This window comes from Giraffa tippelskirchi, chromosome 14 (assembly GCF_054371585.1).
Source record: "Giraffa tippelskirchi isolate mGirTip1 chromosome 14, T2T-mGirTip1v1.2.pri, whole genome shotgun sequence".
NCBI lineage: Eukaryota > Metazoa > Chordata > Mammalia > Artiodactyla > Giraffidae > Giraffa > Giraffa tippelskirchi.
The window spans coordinates 17,774,083-17,793,276 of NC_137288.1; the positions used below are offsets into that span (position 1 = coordinate 17,774,083).

Genomic DNA, 19,194 nt, shown 5'->3' on the forward strand with positions numbered 1-19,194 from the left:
GTACAAGAATAGAAGCGAGTCTTGTTTTTAAGTGACCACAGAGTTTGGTAAATAAACTCTTATCATAGATAGTTACATGTGGTGATTCGCGATGGCACTCACATTGGTTTATTTGGGGCTGCCAAATAATTGAAAGGAAAGCTTTGTTTAGGAAGATGGCCTTTTATCACCACCGTGTCTGTGGCCGGGTCAGGTCACCTCGAGTCCCGAACAAAGCATTTTTCAGGTTTACCTTTAAAACGAGTGCTTTTGGCAGAAAAGTCCAAGCACGCTGTTCCGTGGCTGCTGGACACAGGTCTGCCAGGTCCGGGGGAGCGTCCCCTGGGCGCCGGGACGGTCAGCGTCCTCCTCCGCTGGGGGAGGCCCGCGGGCTTCCCGGTGAATGCTCCGATTCTCGGGGGTGCCGTGTCCACTTTGCCTTGTACGAGTGGGGCTTGCTCATAATGGACCATTGACCCGCCTGAGCCAGGCGGCCCGAGGCCCCGGCCCCCGGGTGGTGAATGCGCTGCTTCACGGGGCGGCTTGGACCCGGGCTGGGGACGATAAGCCGGGATTGTTCATCGGGGGCAGACCGGTGCGTGGGGCGAGGACCCCTGTCGTCGCTGCGGAGCCCTCCGCGGTCGCTCAGAGAAGGGGCCTTCTGTCTCGGCGGTGGATGAGCCTGTGCGGGGCGTCAATGGTGCATGCTCACTCCCCGCTCGCTGGGAAGGCCCCGCACTGTCCGCTGGAGGACAGGTGGGCGTCTCTGCACCCACGGGTCCAGCCCGAGGAGAGGGCGCCTCATTGCCACCCCCGGAGGCCGCTCTGGGAGTTGTGTGACCTGCCTTCCGGAGCCAGAATACCCTGTCAGTATCCTGAGCGGCCTGTCTGCCCCGAGCTGTCTCCTTCCTGAGGGCATCTTACCCACCACCGTGAGCCCAGCCCTGTCCTTCCACCACCCGGAAGCCCCCCACCCCCAAGGTGACCCACGGAGAGGAAAGGAAGGGAGACCACAGGGCGTCCGGCGGCAGAGCTGGTTCTTAGCGTCACAACGCGGTTAACTCGGACTGAAGGGACTTAGTTCGCAGACAGCTGGAGCCGCAGCTTTGCCTCTGTCCAGAGAGCAGCCCAGACCCAGGGCAGGAAGTGCCCGTCTTCCTGCAGCCCCAGGTCTGGAGGCAGGTTTGGGTCCCTTTAAAGAAACGCGCATCCCTTCCCCACCCCCACCCCCAAACTTGAGACTTTTAAAAACCTGCTTGCCACTGTAGGAGACTTAAGAGATGTGGGTTTGATCCCTGGGTCGGGAAGATCCCCTGGAGGAGGGCATGGCAACCCACTCCAGTATTCTTGCCTGGAGAATCCACAGGGTCATAGGAGCCTGGTGGGCTACAGTCCATAAGACTGCAGAGAGTCAAACACAACTGAAGCGACTTAGCAGGCATGCATGCATAGCCGATTAACAATGTTGTGGTAGTTTCAAGAGAACAGCAAAGCGACTGAGACGTACATATACCTGTACCCACTCTCCCCCAACCCCCCTCCCATCCCGGCTGCCACATACCATTGAGCAGAGTTCCATGTTGCCTGGGTCTCTGATTCCTTTCTCAAGATGCGACTTCGTTAGAACCGATCTTGATGGTTTTGGGAGGAATGAATACAAAGCTTTATGTTGGTTAACTTCACAGAGCAGAAAATGGCGAGGTCTCCTGTTGAGTCAGGGCTGTGCTTACTGGGTGAGAATACAGGCCGTTCTACCTTCTCCCCCGACAGTGCCGCACTGAACGGGTCAGAAGACGACTGTTCAGGGAAGAGAAACCTCAACAGCCTTGCCACATTTTTGCCCTGGGACGTGATGGGGGGGTCTTCTGAGTGTCCACGTCCTCGTGCCTGACTTTGCCCTGTTGGCGCAGAGGCTGCACCCCACAGAAGTTTGGGGGCATCCCTTGAGCATCTCTGGGGCAGGACTCTGAAACATCAGCAGGCAGCCTCTTAAAGTAAAATGCTGCCTTCACTTGGACAGTTTCATATTATTCAGATGATTTTTTTCCTTTGAGTTTTGAATGGTAGAATTTAACAAAAGGTGCTTTTCCCAAAGTGCATTCCTTAGAGACTCCTGCACTTCCTGGGGGCCTGGAGAGGGAGAGGGGAGACAGATGAGGGGAGGGCCCACCGGGAGGGCCCACCCCCCACCCACTCCCCACCCCACCTAGCTGCCCCAGAGCAGCTCTGTTTCCCATTGTGTTACTTAACCAGAGTTGCAAGTGGGAGTTTTTTTTTTTTTTTAACTTTTTTTGTGAAAACTATCCAAAACCCCGTAAAAATGGACAGAGTAATCAAAGAGCATCTATATACTCAACATCCAGCCCAAGCCGTTGTTAACGGTTTGACATATTTGCCTGCTCCTCTCTTTTGTAACCCACTTCTAAAATATTTGATTATACAGCCCCTAAAGCTAGAAATGTTCTCCTGTATTACTGACCTAACAGAACAGTACTTCTCAAATACAGTCTAATACCCTGTACTTTGTATGGGGCCTGGATGGAGCTAGAGCAGGGTTGAGCCTGTGCACTGTGGACGATTATAGCTGTTGGGGGAACACTGTGTAATTGTATTTAATAACCTCTGCAGCGAACCTGCCAGGGTCCAGTGCATACACAGGGGTTACTGTTTAGCCATTTCCAACCTAGCTTCCTAAACTGTCGTCTCCTCCTTTTGAAGTGATTAAACCAAATAGTGTCACTGTCAGGGACTCGGTGTCTTTGGGTGCTGCACTGCCGTTTCATTCATTTATTTAATGATTATTAATAACAATACCTACCATATGTTGACCATGTATTATGTGCTAAACATTACACCTTGCCTGCATTTATCCTCACAAAAATAATACAGTTCACATCGCTATCATTTACACTTTAAAAAATGAAGAAATGGACCGGGGAACTGAGAGGCTGAGACGCTTGCTCCCGGTCACGCAGCTGATCCCAGGGAGGGGCAGAACTGGGTTTGGATCTCGGGTAGCCCAACCTCAGAGCTCATGGTCTATACCACCTGTCACAGTGCTGGGATGCCCGCTGCCTGCTTGTCTCCGCTCTGGCATCAGGATTCAGTGGTACTTGGCAAACTGGCCTTCTCACTGTAGGATGCCTAACCCACGAGTGACCTGTTAAAGAAGCTGTCACAGAACCACGTCCAGACAGGTGTTGGAATTGGTCCAGGGCTGGCGAGGGGGGAGAAGCAATATGGGTCTGACCCGGTCTCAGGGGTCAGGATGGTGCGGAGAGGCCACACCTGAGAAGGTGGGCGGTGCGTGGGACCTGCACGCCTGAGGGCCCAGAGGTGGGAGTGAGCAGGCGTGCAGCGGGGTGGGGGCCAGGGGCAGAGTCACCGGCTGAGTGCCCAGGGACCCCAGCGGTGGGGGTTCAGGCCCTTAGGAGCCCACTTGGGAGACTCTGGGCCTCACCTTCCTGGTGCGAAAAGCCTGTGAAGAGCTGAAGTCTGAGAGAGGCCCCCCAGCCCGGAGGACCACGTGGGTGTGAGGAAGGGAGGTGTGTGGGTTCAGGTGTGAAACGGAGGCCCACCAGCAGGATGTTGGGGTCACTCCTGGATGTGGGCCAGAGGCTCAGGGCTCGTTCTGAAGGCCTAATGAGCTTGCAGCCCCCTGCTCCCAGGCCGACCCGGCTTCCCGGGCAGGTCATCACTGCCCTTCCTGCCCCGTGGCTGTGTGCGGTTCCGTGTTCCTTCCCAACATCTGCGTCCCTCAAAGGCAAGCCTGTTGCTTGGTTACCCGAGAGCGTAGGTCCCCAAAGTGGCCTGGCGCCCAGTCGGCCGTCAGGGACTGTGATGAAATCCTCACTAGGTCGCCCGCCGACCGCGCCGTGGGGCTTCCACCAGGGGAGCGGTCCCCGGGGGCGAGGGGGGGATGCAGACGGACCACGGTCCCGTATTCCTCCAGGGTTCCTAGAGGTCTGACAGCTTGGTCATGGGGCTTTTCCTCCTGGTGTGTGTCCGGGATCCCTGCCCGCAGGGCTTGTTCAGAAAGGCATTACTGTCGTCAGGGGATTGGGGGGCTTGCTGGGTCCCGGAGCCTGTTCTCAGGATCACCGGGGGCCCTGCAGGAAGTGACTTCTCCGCGTGGTGTCTGGTCCAAGACTCAGTTCCCAGGGTCCTCACTTACAGAAGCGATTTATTCGCTGAAACATTTACCCACAGATTAAATGTATCCCAGCTCCAGTGTCAGCAGTCTTGAGAAGGTCAATGTGTTTCATTTGTACTGTGCAGGTGTGAGAAGAGAGAGTCTCTCTAAGGCATGGCAATGCCTCACATGTATTCATTCTGACCTGCTGCTTTGTTGTTTGTGCCATCACAGGATCGTTTCTTAAAGTTTAGCGACATATTTTATTTTCAAGATGTTGATATTTTGCCCTGTCTTAAACCCCTCCTCCATCCCCATGGTAATGCATTTTTATGTTATGAATACAGATTTATATTTTCTTTAATAAATATTTTACTTTTTATTATTGTAGTTATCAAATAATATTGTTATTGTTGTTTTGTCGCTAAGTCATGTCCGCCTCTTTTACGACCCCATGAACTGTAGCCCGCCAGCCCCTCTGTCCATGGGATTTCCAGTTCCTCCTCTAGGGGAGCTTCCTGACCCAGAGATTGAACCCAAGTCTCCTTCATGGCAGGTGGATTCTTTAGCACTGAGCCACTTGGGAAGCCTATAAAATAAGATAGGTGTATATAAATACAAATGCTTATATAAATATAAAATTGCCTAACCTTTTCAAAAAGAAGCTTATTTCCAGAATTACAAAAGGCATTTTAAAAAAGTAGCTTCAAACTGTCACATTCCTTTGAGAAACACACACACACACATACGCATATACACGGAATGATGCACTGGAAATCTATTTTAAAACCCTAATCAGCAAGCCATTTTCATGCCTAAACAATTAAATTACAGGCTTATCTGGCACGTTCCCAATTACAGCCTTGGAAAAACTTTGTAATACAACAAAAGTGGTTCTTTATGGGCAAAATGTGACTCCAATGGGGCTGTGTTTCATGTGTGTATGTACACGGGTCGTGTGTCAGCTAAAACACACGTAACGTGCATTTTCTCTCTCCTCTTATGTCCTAATGTTTGTGTTGTTGGAAGTATGGAAGGTCTGAGTAAAAAGCTCACATTTATTGACACGCTTTGTAAGGCTAGTTATTTTTAAGTTAATGTGTTTTAGGAAAAGTTGAAGCACCAAGTCGCACATGGTGTGCGTTTGCCCGAGAGAGTGCAATTGTGGCTGTTTAGTACCAGGATGTATTTGCTGAAACCTTTTCTCACAGGGCAGCGTTTGGAGGAGAACCGCTCACCACCAGAGACCCCAACCAGGGTTGAGAAACCATCTGAGACCCTCAGGCTCACGGATGCTGGGGATGGTTCAGTTGCTCAGTGGTGTCTAACTCTTTGTGATCCCATAGACTACAGCCTCAGAGAAGGCAATGGCAACCCACTCCGGTCCTCTTGCCTGGAAAATCCCATGGACAGAGGAGCCTAGTAGGCTGCAGTCCATGGGGTCGCTAAGAATCAGATGCGACTGAGCGACTTCACTTTCACTTTCATGCATTGGAGAGGGAAATGGCCACCCACTCCAGTGTTCTTGCCTGGAGAATGCCAGGGACGGGGGAGCCTGGTGGCCTGCTGTCTGTGGGGTCGCACAGAGTCGGACACGACTGAAGCAACTGAGCAGCAGCAGCAGATCACAGCCTGCCAGGCTCCTCTGTCCATGGGATTCTCCAGGCAAGAATACTGGAGTGGGGTGCCATTTCCTCCTCCAGGGGAACTTCCCGACCCAGGGATCAAACCTGAGTCTCTTATATCTCCTGCATTGGCAGGCAGATTCTTTACCACTAGTGCCACCTGGGAAGCCCAGTGCTATGGCATATGGGGCTAATAAGGTCCTCCCAAATCTTCTAACTGGGGCTGCCGCCCATGGAAGTTCTGATGACACCATCCTTTTCTTTTGGGGAAAAGAAGTGATGACCTGTCTTAAGCAGCGATTTTTGCTTGCAACTGAAAAGAACAATCGTGAAGATTGTTGATTGGGCCACTGACTAAGGAAAGCCAGTTGTGGGAAATTCTATTTTGACTCTTTCTTTAAATGTTTGCAAGACACTTTGTGAGTCAACCGTGGGCTTCGGGAAGGGGGTCACTTAGTGGTGGAGCCAGTTTTGTTAACGTTATGATTTCCTTAACGATAATGGTGTTCTGAGCTTAAGTGGTCATTACCCTTATGGTGTTTTTCCATTTTTCCATTTTCCCCTTCCAAATATTTTTAAGTTCTTTAAAAAGACATCCTGGGTCATTCTCGCAGAGGGATCAACAGCAGGGCTTAGAGTTGAATGATGGGGGTGGGCAGAGAAGTGGAAAACAAAAGAGAAAGAAGAGCTTGTTGTGCTGGTTCACGGGCACCATGAGCGCCCTGCTTGAGAATTTTCCTGTAAATTGCAGGACCCTACTGCCTTTCGCATGAAGCTTTTAAGCTAGTTTTTCAGGAAGCCCAGATAAGAAATGAAAAGTATATTCTCTAGCATTGGGTTTCTAGAGTGGAAGCATCTAGTCTTTGGCTGGGGGGTCGGGTGTGTTGGGGAATCAGAAACTAAACATCAAGGCTGTAATAAGCAAACAAAATGTGGATTTCTCTGGCAGCAAAGGTGGCAGCATTGCCTCCCCGCCCCCCATGGAAAGGAGGGGACAATCCAGCTGCATCCTTTGGATCCAGGTGAGCCTGGATGCTGGAGGTGGCTGGGACCACCTGAGCCAGCTCTCCTGCCTCTGCTAGAGTGGACGGGGCTGCACTTACAGTTGGTCCTCTTTGCTCTGTGGCCAGCTGGGATGCTCCTGGCAGTAGAAGCGAGGCCCCACTGGGCAGGTGTCTCACTGTCTGTGACCATTCGCTCTGCCTGTTTCCCAGGGTCTAAGTGGCCCTCACAGGCTGTGCTTTGCAGGGGGCTTCCTCATGTCCTTTCCCGATTCTCAGCACCTGACAGGTGAGGGCATGCCCAGATGTGAAGGGCATCTCCTGAAATTCTTGTGACATCTCCTGAAACAGGAGACAGTGCCCTGGGGTCAGCTCTGCCCACACATGGACGGCAGGGATGGGATCTCTGTGCAGACCCCCAGAGCAGCCTCTTGGCTCTGAGAGCATTTCACTTTCCGTGGCCCCAAACTGCAGGGAGGAGCAGAGAGGGAAGGAACACTGGCTACAGAAGGACTCTTTGGAGATTTGAAGAATTCTTCCCCCTTGAAATTTTCATCTAATTTCCAGGTGCATTCATAGGTTGCCTTTTATGATCCCTAAAAAGCTGAGTTTTTCTTGTTCCGTAAGTCTTGTCTTCGTGGCTGGGTTTCAGATGTTTAATTCCGGTGAATTGGAGGTTCTGATATTTAACATCCTTTATGGACCAACTTGGGGCTTCCCAGGCAGTGCTAGTGGTAAAGAACTTGCCTGCCAATGCAGGAGATGTAAGAGACGCGGGCTCCATCCTTGGGTGGGGAAGATCCCCTGGAGGAGGGCATATCAACCCACTGCAGTATTCTTGTCTGGAGAGTCCCACGGACAGAGGAGCCTGGCAGGCTATGGTCCAGGGGGTCGCAGAGTCCGACACTACTGAAGCGACTTAGTACCCATGCATGCACGCGTGGATGGATATCTGTGACGATAAATGACTTTAGCAGGCAGTCATCTACAATGATTTATTTTAATGATTTAGCACGCAGTTGTTACCAGTCATTAATTGTTTAGTGACTGCTCTTTTAAAGGAAAGCAGCTGCTCCTTGGTCGGTTTAAACTTTGCTGGGTGCTTCTTTTCTTTAAATAGGCCGGGTTTGGGATTCTGAACAAGCAGCATGTAGACGTTATATATCCGCGGACGTTTCGGGCCGCTGTTCTCGCGGGAAGCCTAGTTCCTAAGGCCTTTGTGTCTTTTCTGTTCCAGGTGCTCGCCGCCGGCGCCATGCTCTCCAGGTAGGAGGCGCAGGGCAGGCGCACCTCTGCAGTAGGGCGCGGAAAACATCTTCTCGCCTGAAGATGGAGAGATAAGGCGCCCTCCGGCAGGCAGGCCCGCGTGACCAGGAGCTGTGCCAGCTGCGGCCGTCAAGATGGAGCGCTCCCGGGAGGCCGAGGTGGAGCTGAGAGGGGGCCGCAGCCCGCCCAGGGCCAACCGGAGCCCGGAGGCGGACGGGGACAGGGCGCTGAGCCACAGCTGCTGTATCTGCGGCAAGACCTTCCCCTTCCAGAGCTCGCTGTCCCAGCACATGCGCAAGCACACGGGCGAGAAGCCCTACAAGTGCCCCTACTGCGACCACCGCGCCGCGCAGAAGGGCAACCTCAAGATCCACATCCGCGGGCACCGCGCGGGCACGCTGACCCAGGGCCGCGAGCCCGAGGCGGCCGAGACGCGCGTGTCCGAGGGTCTCGGCGGCTGCACTAGCCCCACCAAGAGCACCTCGGCCTGCAACCGCATCCTGAACGGCGCCCCGCCGGCGGACACCGGCAAGATCCTGCTGCGCAGCACCCGGAAGGAGGCGGAGGGGGCGGCGGGGCAGTGCGCCTTCTGCAAGAGCAGGTTCGAGCGCAAGAAGGACCTGGCGCAGCACGTGCAGCAGGCGCACAAGCCCTTCACCTGCCGCCTGTGCAGCTACGCCACCCTGCGCGAGGAGGCCCTGCTCAGCCACGTCGAGAAGGACCACATCGCGGCACAGGGGCCGCGCGGAGACGCCTTCGCGGAGAACGGCAAGCCGGAGCTGCCACCCGGCGAGTTCCCCTGCGAGGTGTGCGGCCAGGCCTTCAGTCAGACCTGGTTCCTGAAGGCGCACATGAAGAAGCACAGGGGCTCCTTCGACCACGGCTGCCACATCTGTGGCCGGAGATTCAAGGAGCCGTGGTTCCTGAAAAACCACATGAAGGCGCACGGCCCGAAGGCGGGGAGCAAAAACAGGCCCCGGAGCGAGCTGGAGCCCGTGGCCACCATCAACGACGTGGTGCAGGAAGAGGTGATTGTGGCCGGCCTGAGCCTCTATGAAGTCTGCACCAAGTGTGGGAACCTGTTTACGAACCTGGACAGCTTGAACGCGCACAACGCCATCCACCGCCGGGTGGAGGCTAGCCGCCCGCGGGCTGCCGTCGGGGTGGGCGCAGTGCCCGGCCCCGCCGACTCCCAGCAGCTCTTCCTTCAGTGCCTGAACCTGCGCCCGGCGGCCAGCGAGCCCGCCCACGGGCAGACTGGGCGGCGCGTGGCTGAGCTGGACCCGGTCAATAGCTACCAGGCCTGGCAGCTGGCCACCCGGGGCAAGGTGGCCGAGCCGGCCGAGTACCTCAAGTACGCGGCGTGGGACGAGGCGCTGGCCGGCGACGTGGCCTTCGACAAGGAGCGACGCGAGTTCATCCTGGTGAGCCAGGAGAAGCGCAAGCGCGAGCCCGAGCCCGGTGCGCAGGGCCCCCCGCGCAAGAGGGCGGGCGCGCCCGCGGACCCCGCGCCCGGGCCCCCGGACCCTCGGCCTACCGCGCGCCCCAGCCGCCGCGCCGCTGTCCCCACGGGCCACGGCAAGTCGTCTGAGTGCTTCGAGTGCGGCAAGATATTCCGCACGTACCACCAGATGGTGCTGCACTCGCGGGTGCACCGCCGTGCGCGCCGCGACCGAGAGCGCGGCGGCCCCGGGGACCGCGCGCCGCGCGCCCGCTGCGGCTCCCTCAGTGAAGGCGACTCGGCCTCGCAGCCCAGCAGCCCCGGCTCGGGCTGCGCCGCCGCCGACTCCCCGGGCTCGGGCCTCGCCGATGAGGCTGCCGATGAGAGCGGAGAAGAGGCCCCGGCCCATCCCGCAGCAGGTGAGAGCGTGCGCCTGGGTGGTCCAGGGGCGGGTAAGGGTGGACTCGGGTGGCCCAGGTCCCAGGAGCTCTGCGTCCGGGTTGCCCTTGCCTGGGTATCTCACGTACAGGTGGTCTGGGCTCAGGTAGCCTTGTAGCTGGGTTGCCCCCTACCCAAGTGGCCAGGGTCCAGGAAACCTTTGCCCAGGTTCTCACTCTCAGGTAATCCAGGCTCACTCAGGTCGTCTTGTAGGCGGATGGCCGTGTGCCTAGGTACCGCTGAGCTGGGGAAGTCCAGATCCAATAGACTGCTGCCACGTGGCACAGGCATCATTAATGCCCAGGCAGTTGAGGCTCAAGTAGCCCTGCCCCCAGGTGGCCCAGCATCCTTGGTGCTCAGGTAGCCTCAAACTTCGGTGGCCCTACCCCCTGGAAACCCTGCGCTTGCTGCCTTTTCCCAGGTAATCCAGGCTCAGGTAGTCCTGACTCAGGTGCCCCTGCGCTCGGAAAGTCTGTACCCAGTGTGTGCTTGGAGCTTGGGCTGGTGGGTGCAGGCCAGACCCCTGTCAGCTCCACTTGAGGCTCCTGTTTGCTGATTGCGTATAGTGTTTGCATAAATCAACCCTGGCTGTTGAGGTCATGGTCTCTTTGGAGCATCAGATATTTCTGAGCAAAGACCAGGTGATGGAGCCCCTCCGAGGTGTGCCCTTCTCTTCTCACCATCAGCTGGGGCACACATGCTTTCCTCTGCTTCTCTCCTTGCACCAGACAGCTGAGTGAAAGAGGACCTTCATATTGTGTGCAGTTATAATTAATCTCCTCGGATTCCAGAAACCCTGTGGGTTTAGAGATGGCTAATTGGAACCAGATTGCTTTCCAAGTTGCAGCTATGTAAATATTTAAAGATGCTTGGTCAACTTTATTGCCATCAGTTTTTCTATTTTTTAATAAATTTTATACATTTTGATATTTTCTTCATTAATTTTTGTCTTGGGTAATTCCTTTAAATGGAGGTGATGTTTCAGTTACAAGCTTGTAACTTTCTCCCTGTAGCCAGGAATGTTTTCCTTTCTCCCTGAAAATTGGTTTGACTGGATGTTACTTTTAGGGAAAGATTGGAGATGATGGAAATCCCAGTGCTTCAGCTCAGCTTTTTGTATTCTGTAGTGAGGAAAACCACTCCTATGCACCTCTTTAAAACAACCCATGAATGTATGTCATTTTCCCCATACTGAAAATGAAGGCAGTTCTCTTGAACAGAGTTTAATTATTACAGGTCTAGGCAATGTATTGTGTGAGCGTCTGGTACACTCAAGTATATACAGAGTCAGTAGAAGTGTAGTAAAAAGTTTCTCTGATCCTGTAGGGCAATCTATACTGAATCTGCACACATGTACATGTCCACAAATGAAAAATAGCACATTATGCATCAGCTTGTATTTTGCATTTCATTTCTTAGTCATTCACTCATGGGAGGAAGCAAGATAATATCCTTTTCTCTGAAACTGTACTGTTCATTCTGGGAGATCGTCTGGATTCTAACAGCAGTTGGTCATGTAAAACCTGAGGAACCCAATTGTGACTCTTGGGTGGCGTGTTTGAGGCTTAATTTTTGTTTTTCTTTTTTAAAAATGTTGACAACTATAGATTTTACTGGTCACATACCAGTAACACTTATGTCTACTTTTTGGAGCACATTTGGATAAAATGCTAAGCTGGTAATAATTTTTTATAACTTTGAAGACAGATATTTGTAATATTTGGGAAAGCTGTCCTTCACCTCATCTATTACGATAGACGTGAGATGACTAGTAATAAGCAAATTCAGCAGTGCCTTCAAAGTCAAGATGTGGGAAAGATCAAATTACATTCACTGTAAATTGGAATTTACTCTGTTTTTTTCCTTCAGGTTCATTAAATTTTAGAGGTTATCATTTACTTCTTAATGAGATTATATGTGTTTCTCTATATGTAATCTACTTTTTGAGAAATTTGGTGCCTCTGATGATTCCACAGCAAGATTGTATACAGTAGTGAGTTTTGCAAGTTGACAACAGAATATTATAGCTTGTTGAGAGACTAGAAAATTTTATGTTATGACAGTGGCATAAAATGTTGAACATCGTAGGTCTGCACAGGTTACTTTTTGTAGCCCCAAAGGACAGTATCTTTCCTCCCAAAAATACCAATTTTATATCATAGCAGGCCTTTAACATTCTTGTTGTTCAGTTGCTCAGTCGTGTCTGAGTCTTTGTGACCCCATGAACTGCAGCACACCAGGCTTCCCTGTCCTTCACTACTTCCTGGGTCAGTGATGCCATCCTACCATCTCATCTTCTGTCATCCCCTTCTACTCCTGCCCTCAATCTTTCCCAGCATCAGACAGCTTTTTCCCGTGAGTCAGTTCTTTGCATCAGGTGGCCGAAGTATTGGAGTCTCAGCTTCAGCATCAGTCCTTCCAATGAACACCCAGGACTGATCTCCTTTAGGATGGACTGGTTTGATCTCCTTGTGTCCAAGGAACTCTCAGGTGTCTTCTCCAACACCACAGTTCAAAAGCATCCGTTCTTCGGCACTCAGCCTTCTTTATGGCTGAACTCTCACATCTGTACATGACTACTGGAAAAACCGTAGCTTTGACTATACGGACCTTTGTTGAGAAAGTTATGTTTCTGCTTTTTAATACACTGCCTAGGTTTGTCATAGCTTTTCTTCCAAGAAGCAAGTGTCTTTAGCTGGTGTTAGATCCCGGATGCCCCTTATGGAGAGAGGAGGAGTGTTATATGGATTTAAGACTCACAAAGCAGTTTCATTGGCAGGGATTGGTGAGAACTTGGAAACTGCCATTAATTAATACTTTGGAAAAGCAAATGGGTGCTTTGAATCCTTTATTTTGAACCTTTCTTTTGTTTAAAAAATTGCGTTCAACTTTGGAAAATACTTGCCTTTCTTGTCACTGAAAGATGACTTAGATCTTTAAACATTAAAATGACTTTAAATTCTCATAGAACCTGGGTGGGATGACTGGTTAAAATTATGAGAGGAAACACATAGGAACTGAGTCACAGAAAGATCAGACTGGTTCTCCTGAACGTGAGTTCAGTTACCTGTGGTGGCAGAGTTGACATCAGAATTCAGATTTTTGTGACCTTTCCAGTAAATCCCCATCATGCCATAATTTCCTCCAAAGATTTTTTGACATCCAGGAGTGGATTTGAACACTGCTTCTGAATCTGGAGATGATTTGCATGACAGATTAATTGAAAGAAACTTCTTTTTTTTCATGAAACATTCTTTGTTGAGTGTTGCCGTCTCCTGCTTTGGAAAGCGCTGATTGTCACATTACCTGTATTTCCACATAAGACTGAGTCACTGCAGCCCTCATTAAGGAGTTAAAATAGTCTAAGAGCAAAGTTGTGAATAAAACTCAGTAATTTAAAATGTGTTAGTGAGCTGGATTTAAGTCTCCATTGAGAAAGTGACTTGGCACCAATGGAAAGTACACTTCTGGAGTTCACAAAAATTAGTCCTTTTAATTAGGGAAGAGGAGCCTTGAAAGGGCATAAAATTGAAATTAGAAAAATTAATATTTTCAACCACAGAGTTAGGGTGCTCACAAGTCATCACTGAGAACAGGTGAACAGGACAAAGAGGAATTCTGCTCGGAAAGCATTGGAATAGCAACTTCCTTGACAGTCCAGTGGTTAAGACCCCGCACTTCCACCGGTGAGGGCGCTGGTTCCATCCCTGGTTGGGGAACTAAGATCCCACTTGCCTCGTGGTGCAGCTAGGAGAAAGAATTGAAATCACGAGAGTAATGGGATGACTTAGGAGTGATGGAAGCCCTCTGAGTGTGTCCTGAAAGACTCTCGTTGTGAGGTCACTGTAGTCTAAGACGTGGTGCCCTTGGGGGAAGCCTGGCCTTGTGATGCAAAACATATTCCCACTGTGTATCTCCATACCGTTTCTACTAAAACTTAGGAGATTGATTAACCCAAGTATTTTTGTTGTTGTTGTTGTTGAAGTATAATGGCTTTACAATATTATATTAGTTTCAAGTGTTTGACATAGTGATTCAGTATTTTTATAGATGTACTGCATTTAAAGTTATTACAAAGTAATGACTGTTTCCCTGTGTTGGACAATATATCCTTGGTTTTGACTATCTTCGGTCATTCTAACTTCTTCTATCACATCAAATCCATAATCCGCTGAGCCCAGCCTCTCTCTGTATCTTTGGATGATGGCTGTAACATAATTGATACTAAAACCCCAAGTTTTGAAATTGCAGATAATGAAATTGCAAATATTTGACTGTTTCTAACTGACAAATCATATGACTCAACTTCATAGAATCAAAAGTTCTGTAAACAAGTGCCACAGTATTTTATGTGGTTGGAAGAATTAAGGTGAGAGTGTTCAGGGTTAAAAAGTATAGTCAAGGGAAGAAAAGACCATTAGAAGGAAGAAGTTATTTATTTCAGAAAGCCTCCGTTTCCTGATATTTCTCCGTTTGCTTCCTCCAGTCGAACACTCTCGGACAGTATAGCTCATCTTTTTCCTGCTGTAATTGCAGGAAGGGCCACAGTGTTTTGGGTGTAAGATGTTAGTGGAGCAGGTGCTCTGAGCCGGCCGCTTGTCCACGTTAGTGTGTGGGTGGATGGGGCCAGCCAAGCCACGGTCACCCAGCTTCCAGAAAGGTTAACCAGCTAGTCTCCACTTTCTTTTTTCTTCCATAGAGCGTGGGAAGTCATTAGAGCAGTTTAGGGAGGAAATATTGCTACGTGTCCTCCCACTGTGCCGGGATTTGGGGGGACTCTGGAGGACAGCAGTCCCAGTGTGGAGTAGGGGGGCAGGGAGAGGTGTTTGACTAGCAGCTGGACCTGCTGGCGTGGGAGGCTTTTGTGGTTTCTTAGCGTTTACTCTGGACAGAGCAGGAGGGGCTCTGGGCATGGATTCTCCCCATTGTCCTTCTGTCCGGATCCGTGCTGGGGTGTCTTCTGAGCTGGGGAGCTGGGCCCCGCTTGCAGACCTGCCCGATTCGCGTCTCTGATGCTCAGTGTCTGGGAAGGACTTCGGTCCTAACGCAGGGCTTCATCAGTGCCTCTCCTACTCAAGAAGCTAAAAATGACACCACAAAGAAAGGGGCTGGGGACAAGGAGGAGAGACCATAAATACAGTGGGAGGTTGGGAAACAGGATGTGTGTAACTGGCTCGTGTGGCTCAGTGGGTGAAGAATCTGCCTGCAGTGCAGAGACACGGGTTTAATCCCTGGGTCCAGAAGACCCCCTGGAGAAGGAAATGGCAGCGCACTCCAGTGTTCTTGCCTGGAGAAGCCCATGGAGAGAGGCGACTGGTGGCCGACAGTCCATGCGGTCATAAGAGTCGGACACGACTGAGTGACTATAAACCACCACCACCAACTGTGGGGTGGCAGGCGCATCCGGGAACAGTCCTGTGCCTGAGACGAACCCGCACTCCCCGGGGCCCCGGGCTGGGGCAGGAGTGATCCTGGGACCCTGGGCGGTGTCAGGCCCACGTGGTCCTGGGACCCCATTAAACAGGAGCCTGCGGGATGGGTTCGAGTGAGACCAGGAGGCCGGCTCCCCTCGGACACGGTTCCCTCCGGCGCGCCTGGCCCGGTTTCCCCATCACTGGAGGCCTCGGCACCTTGGGTGATGCGCACCTGATAACTGTGCACATGCCGGTCTGTCGGCTGGCGCCCGCGAGCCCGGGGTGGGGACCTGAGGGGAGGAGACTCGGGACGGCAGAGGGAGGAAGGGAGAGCAGGTTGATCCCAGACCACAGGGGAGGGGCCGCGGATGCAGACGGACGCCTCTGAGCTAGAGGCGAGGGTGACACCACCCTTCGTCTTTCCCACTGGATGAAACACCAAGATGTGTACTCAGGTGGGAGTAAAGCAAGCGTGGAAAACCTTCCTGTCAAATCCTTATTCAGTCGAAAAACACACTGAAATTCTTTAAGAAAAATATCCAGGTGCACTTGACAGCCGACCGCAGAATGCCCTGTGGTTTAGTCAGCATCTTAGCAACCAGGAGCAACGCCGTCAGCGCACGCATGGAGATGCTGGTAATTATTCACCGGCCCCGCAGTCCCCTGGTAGGCCTCGGAATTATCACAGCAAGAGTGAGTTACGATGGGAATAGAGCCTCAGAAGTGTGTTTTATTGTATCTGATTCTTCAAACATTGATCATCTGTGCATGGCGTGCGTGCTCATATTTTCTTGATCACCATGCCACGTCTTCTGACCTTCCAGAATGAATGAATTATGCTGTGAAACACATCAGACTCTGGAGATGATACTCTGAGTTTTTCTCCTGATGCTGAGACACACACGTGGGATGCATGGTCCTTGGGCTGTGAAGCGGACGTTGTGCAAACACTGTGGCTTCTTAGCAGGATCCAAACGCTTCTTTGTTGTCTGTCTCTGTCTCCACTTCTCTCTTTCACACAAGATGTGCTGTGCTCTACTAAATTGCTTTAGTTGTGTCCAGCTCTGTGCAACCCTGTGGACTGTAGCCTGCCAGGTTCCTCTGTCCTTGGGATTTCCCAGGCAAGAATACTGGTGTGGGTTGCCATTCCCCTCTCCAGGGGATCTTCCTGACCCAAGGCTCAAACTCGCGTCTCTTATGTCTCCTGCGTTGAAAGGTGGATTCTTCATCACTGGCACCACCTGGGAAGCCCTTCACACAGACAGAATCCTAGAATTTAGAGCTGGAGGGAACTGAGGGATAGTGGTCTGTCCCCTGTTTTAACAGGGAGGAAACCAAGGCACAGGTGGATGAGGCCATGAGGATGGCTTGCCCAGCGTCTTTGGGACTCCAGGCTGCGTTTCTCCTTCTGCACAAAGTAGTGGTGAGTCTTCACCCCTCAGCCACTGGGGGTCCGGCTTCCTGGGCTGCACATGGGGGCCGGGACCCCACCTGCAGGGTCGCTCCTGCCGTGTTCCCTGCGGTGCCCCGCTCCGCCTGGGCATCCTGTCCACACGGCTCTTGTTGGTGCCAGAGTTAGAACCAGAACCGACGTCCACAGGGTCCGCCTCCCAGCCTCGGAGAGGATGTCTGTCTTGGCTTGTCGCTTGAGGGGCAGAAGCCTGTGGTCCCAGAGACAGTCCTAGAAAAACACACTGAAGTTCAGGCCCTGCTCGGGGCCCCAGATTCGCAGTCTCCACGGCCACCGGCCCTGGAGGTGGCCGAGATGGAGCAGAGGCAGCCCTGCTGAGCTCTGCAGTCCTCTCCCATCCTCACTGGGGTGGGCACCGGCTCCATCCTGTCTCCAGGAGGCTGCCTGTGGGCAACATCGAGTGGGTGTTCTCTGGAGGAGAAATTAATGATGTTCCTGGATGCAATAAAAACGCATGTCCTGTGTCCAAGAGGCTTGTTTGATGGGACAGCTTTTCGATCTCTCCTGTCTCTGCATTTCCTGAATTCCATCCCCTCTGTCCCACCGTGCTGCTGGCTGTCCGTTTCCCCTAGGTGCTGCTGGCTTTGATTTTCGGCTTCTCCCCTGTGGTCCACACGTCAACAAGAGGAGCCTGGTCTCCTCCAGTTCAGACAGGAGATTGTGACTTGACGTGAAGGGTGAGCCGCCTCTTTGTAGATGTTACCCCTCTGTGTGCATACGTGCATTCTCGGTCACTTTGATCGTGTCTGACTGCGAGCCACTGGAGTGTAGCCTACCAGGCACCTCCGTCCACAGGATTCTCCAGGGAAGAATACTGGAGTGGGTTGCCATGCCCTCCGGGGGATCTTCCCAACGCAGGGATTGAACCGATGTCTCCTGCATCTCCTGCGTTGCAGGCGGATTCTTTACCACTGAGCTACCGGGGAAGCCCGTTACCCCTCTGTAGTGGAAACAACAGAGTTTGGGTCTGTCACCCAGACCCCTGAGACGTGGCCTCTGTGTGAAGGGCTGGATTGAACTGATTTTGCTTCGAAACCATCGCTTGCTGGTCGGCAGGGGGTGTCCCGGGCAGCTCTGCAGGAGGGTGACCCTGGGCTGCAGAAGCAGGGTCACTCCTGGCCAGCTGGGGTGTCACCCCCAGGGCGCTGCCTTGTCCCAGCTGTCCTCGACACACGTCACTCCACCGACACCTGTCTTTCTGGGGGAATCTTTGGGGTGCAGATGCTGAGAGGCTGCCAGGACCTGGTGCCGTTACCCCTGGCCTGGGGGTCTTTCCCGCTGAGAAGAGCTGTCTTCTTCTGCTCCCACTGTGGCCGAGCCCACTGGGAGTCCGGAGGTCACGGTCCTTGCCCGTGACCTCAGAAGCAGACCCACCCGGAGCCCAGGCGGCCCCTTCTTTCAGGATGTACTGTCCTTCCGAGGCATGCTCTGGCCCAGTCAGCTCCGTACTGAGGGTGCTGTTTGATTCGTATCATCCTTGGTCTGAGTGTTCATCATGGGCAGTGAATCGTTTATAGCTGAGATTCTCTTTAATGCACTATTTAGGTTTTGTTTGATAACTGTGCTGTATACATGTCTCTGGCACAAGTTCTTAAAATTTCACGCATAACTTTAGCTCAGTTTTTTTTTTTTTTTTAAATTTCTTAATTTCCTGTGCACAGGTCCTAATCCAAGACTGGTTTTTGTGAAACCTTTGCAGGCTCCTGATATGATCCAGTATTTGCATGCACAGTTTGCATACTTTGCATATTAAAACAGACTGTAGTTTCAGATCTGTATTTTACTAGAATTGAAAGAGCTCGGGATAGTCTTCTCTGGATTGAAGGTTAGGTCAGACTTTCTTTACTGGAATTTTACCTGGACCTGTGTGTGCGATCAGAATAGTCATGTCTACTCAAAGGATACCTCCTCTTCTGCCTTATTTACGAAGGCAGCCATTGCCCTAAGAGCAGTATCTTCACAGATGATGAAGACATTCAGGCTAACCGCTAGCTGCCAAGTATCTTCTCCTAACAATGTCCCAGATTTGATATTACTCACACTCTTTTTGCGAACTCCAGACTTTCAGCCCTGTGGATAAACTGAATTCCAGTTTTACTCTGACTACACTTTTCATTTCTTAGTCTAATTGGTTACCGAAATATACCATCTAAAAGGGGAGCCCAGGGGGACCCTCTGATGACGGGGTGACCGTCCTGGAGAAGACGGTGTGTGTGCCTGGACCTAACGTCCGAAGCCTGCTGGGAAGCCACGGCTTCCTCCCCAGAATCCCACAGTCAGGTTGTCCTGCAGATGGATGCGCAGTTCACTGGTGGACTGGACCGCTGGGGAACAGCATTTTGGACTTGGGAATGATGGTCAGGTTTCCAGTCTGACTTCTGGATGCTCTAATTGCTTCCATTCAAAGCTTGTCTGTGATGTTCTTGG

General features: G+C 52.0%; 1 protein-coding gene across 7 annotated transcripts in view; it reads left to right on the forward strand.

Annotated features, from left to right (window-relative positions):
- Window positions 1–19,194, forward strand: part of ZNF516 (zinc finger protein 516) — a 96,767-nt gene that overhangs the window by 35,700 nt on the left and 41,873 nt on the right. For 6 of the 7 annotated variants that reach the window (XM_081563325.1, XM_081563324.1, XM_081563331.1 and 3 more), the window contains exon 2: window positions 7,975–9,863. In XM_081563325.1, coding sequence (XP_081419451.1) covers window positions 8,138–9,863 — 1,726 coding nt within the window. In that variant the 5' untranslated portion in view covers window positions 7,975–8,137. Of the gene's footprint in view, window positions 1–467; window positions 736–7,974; window positions 9,864–19,194 lie in introns of those variants that run through there. The other variant, XM_081563327.1, reaches the window with a different exon arrangement.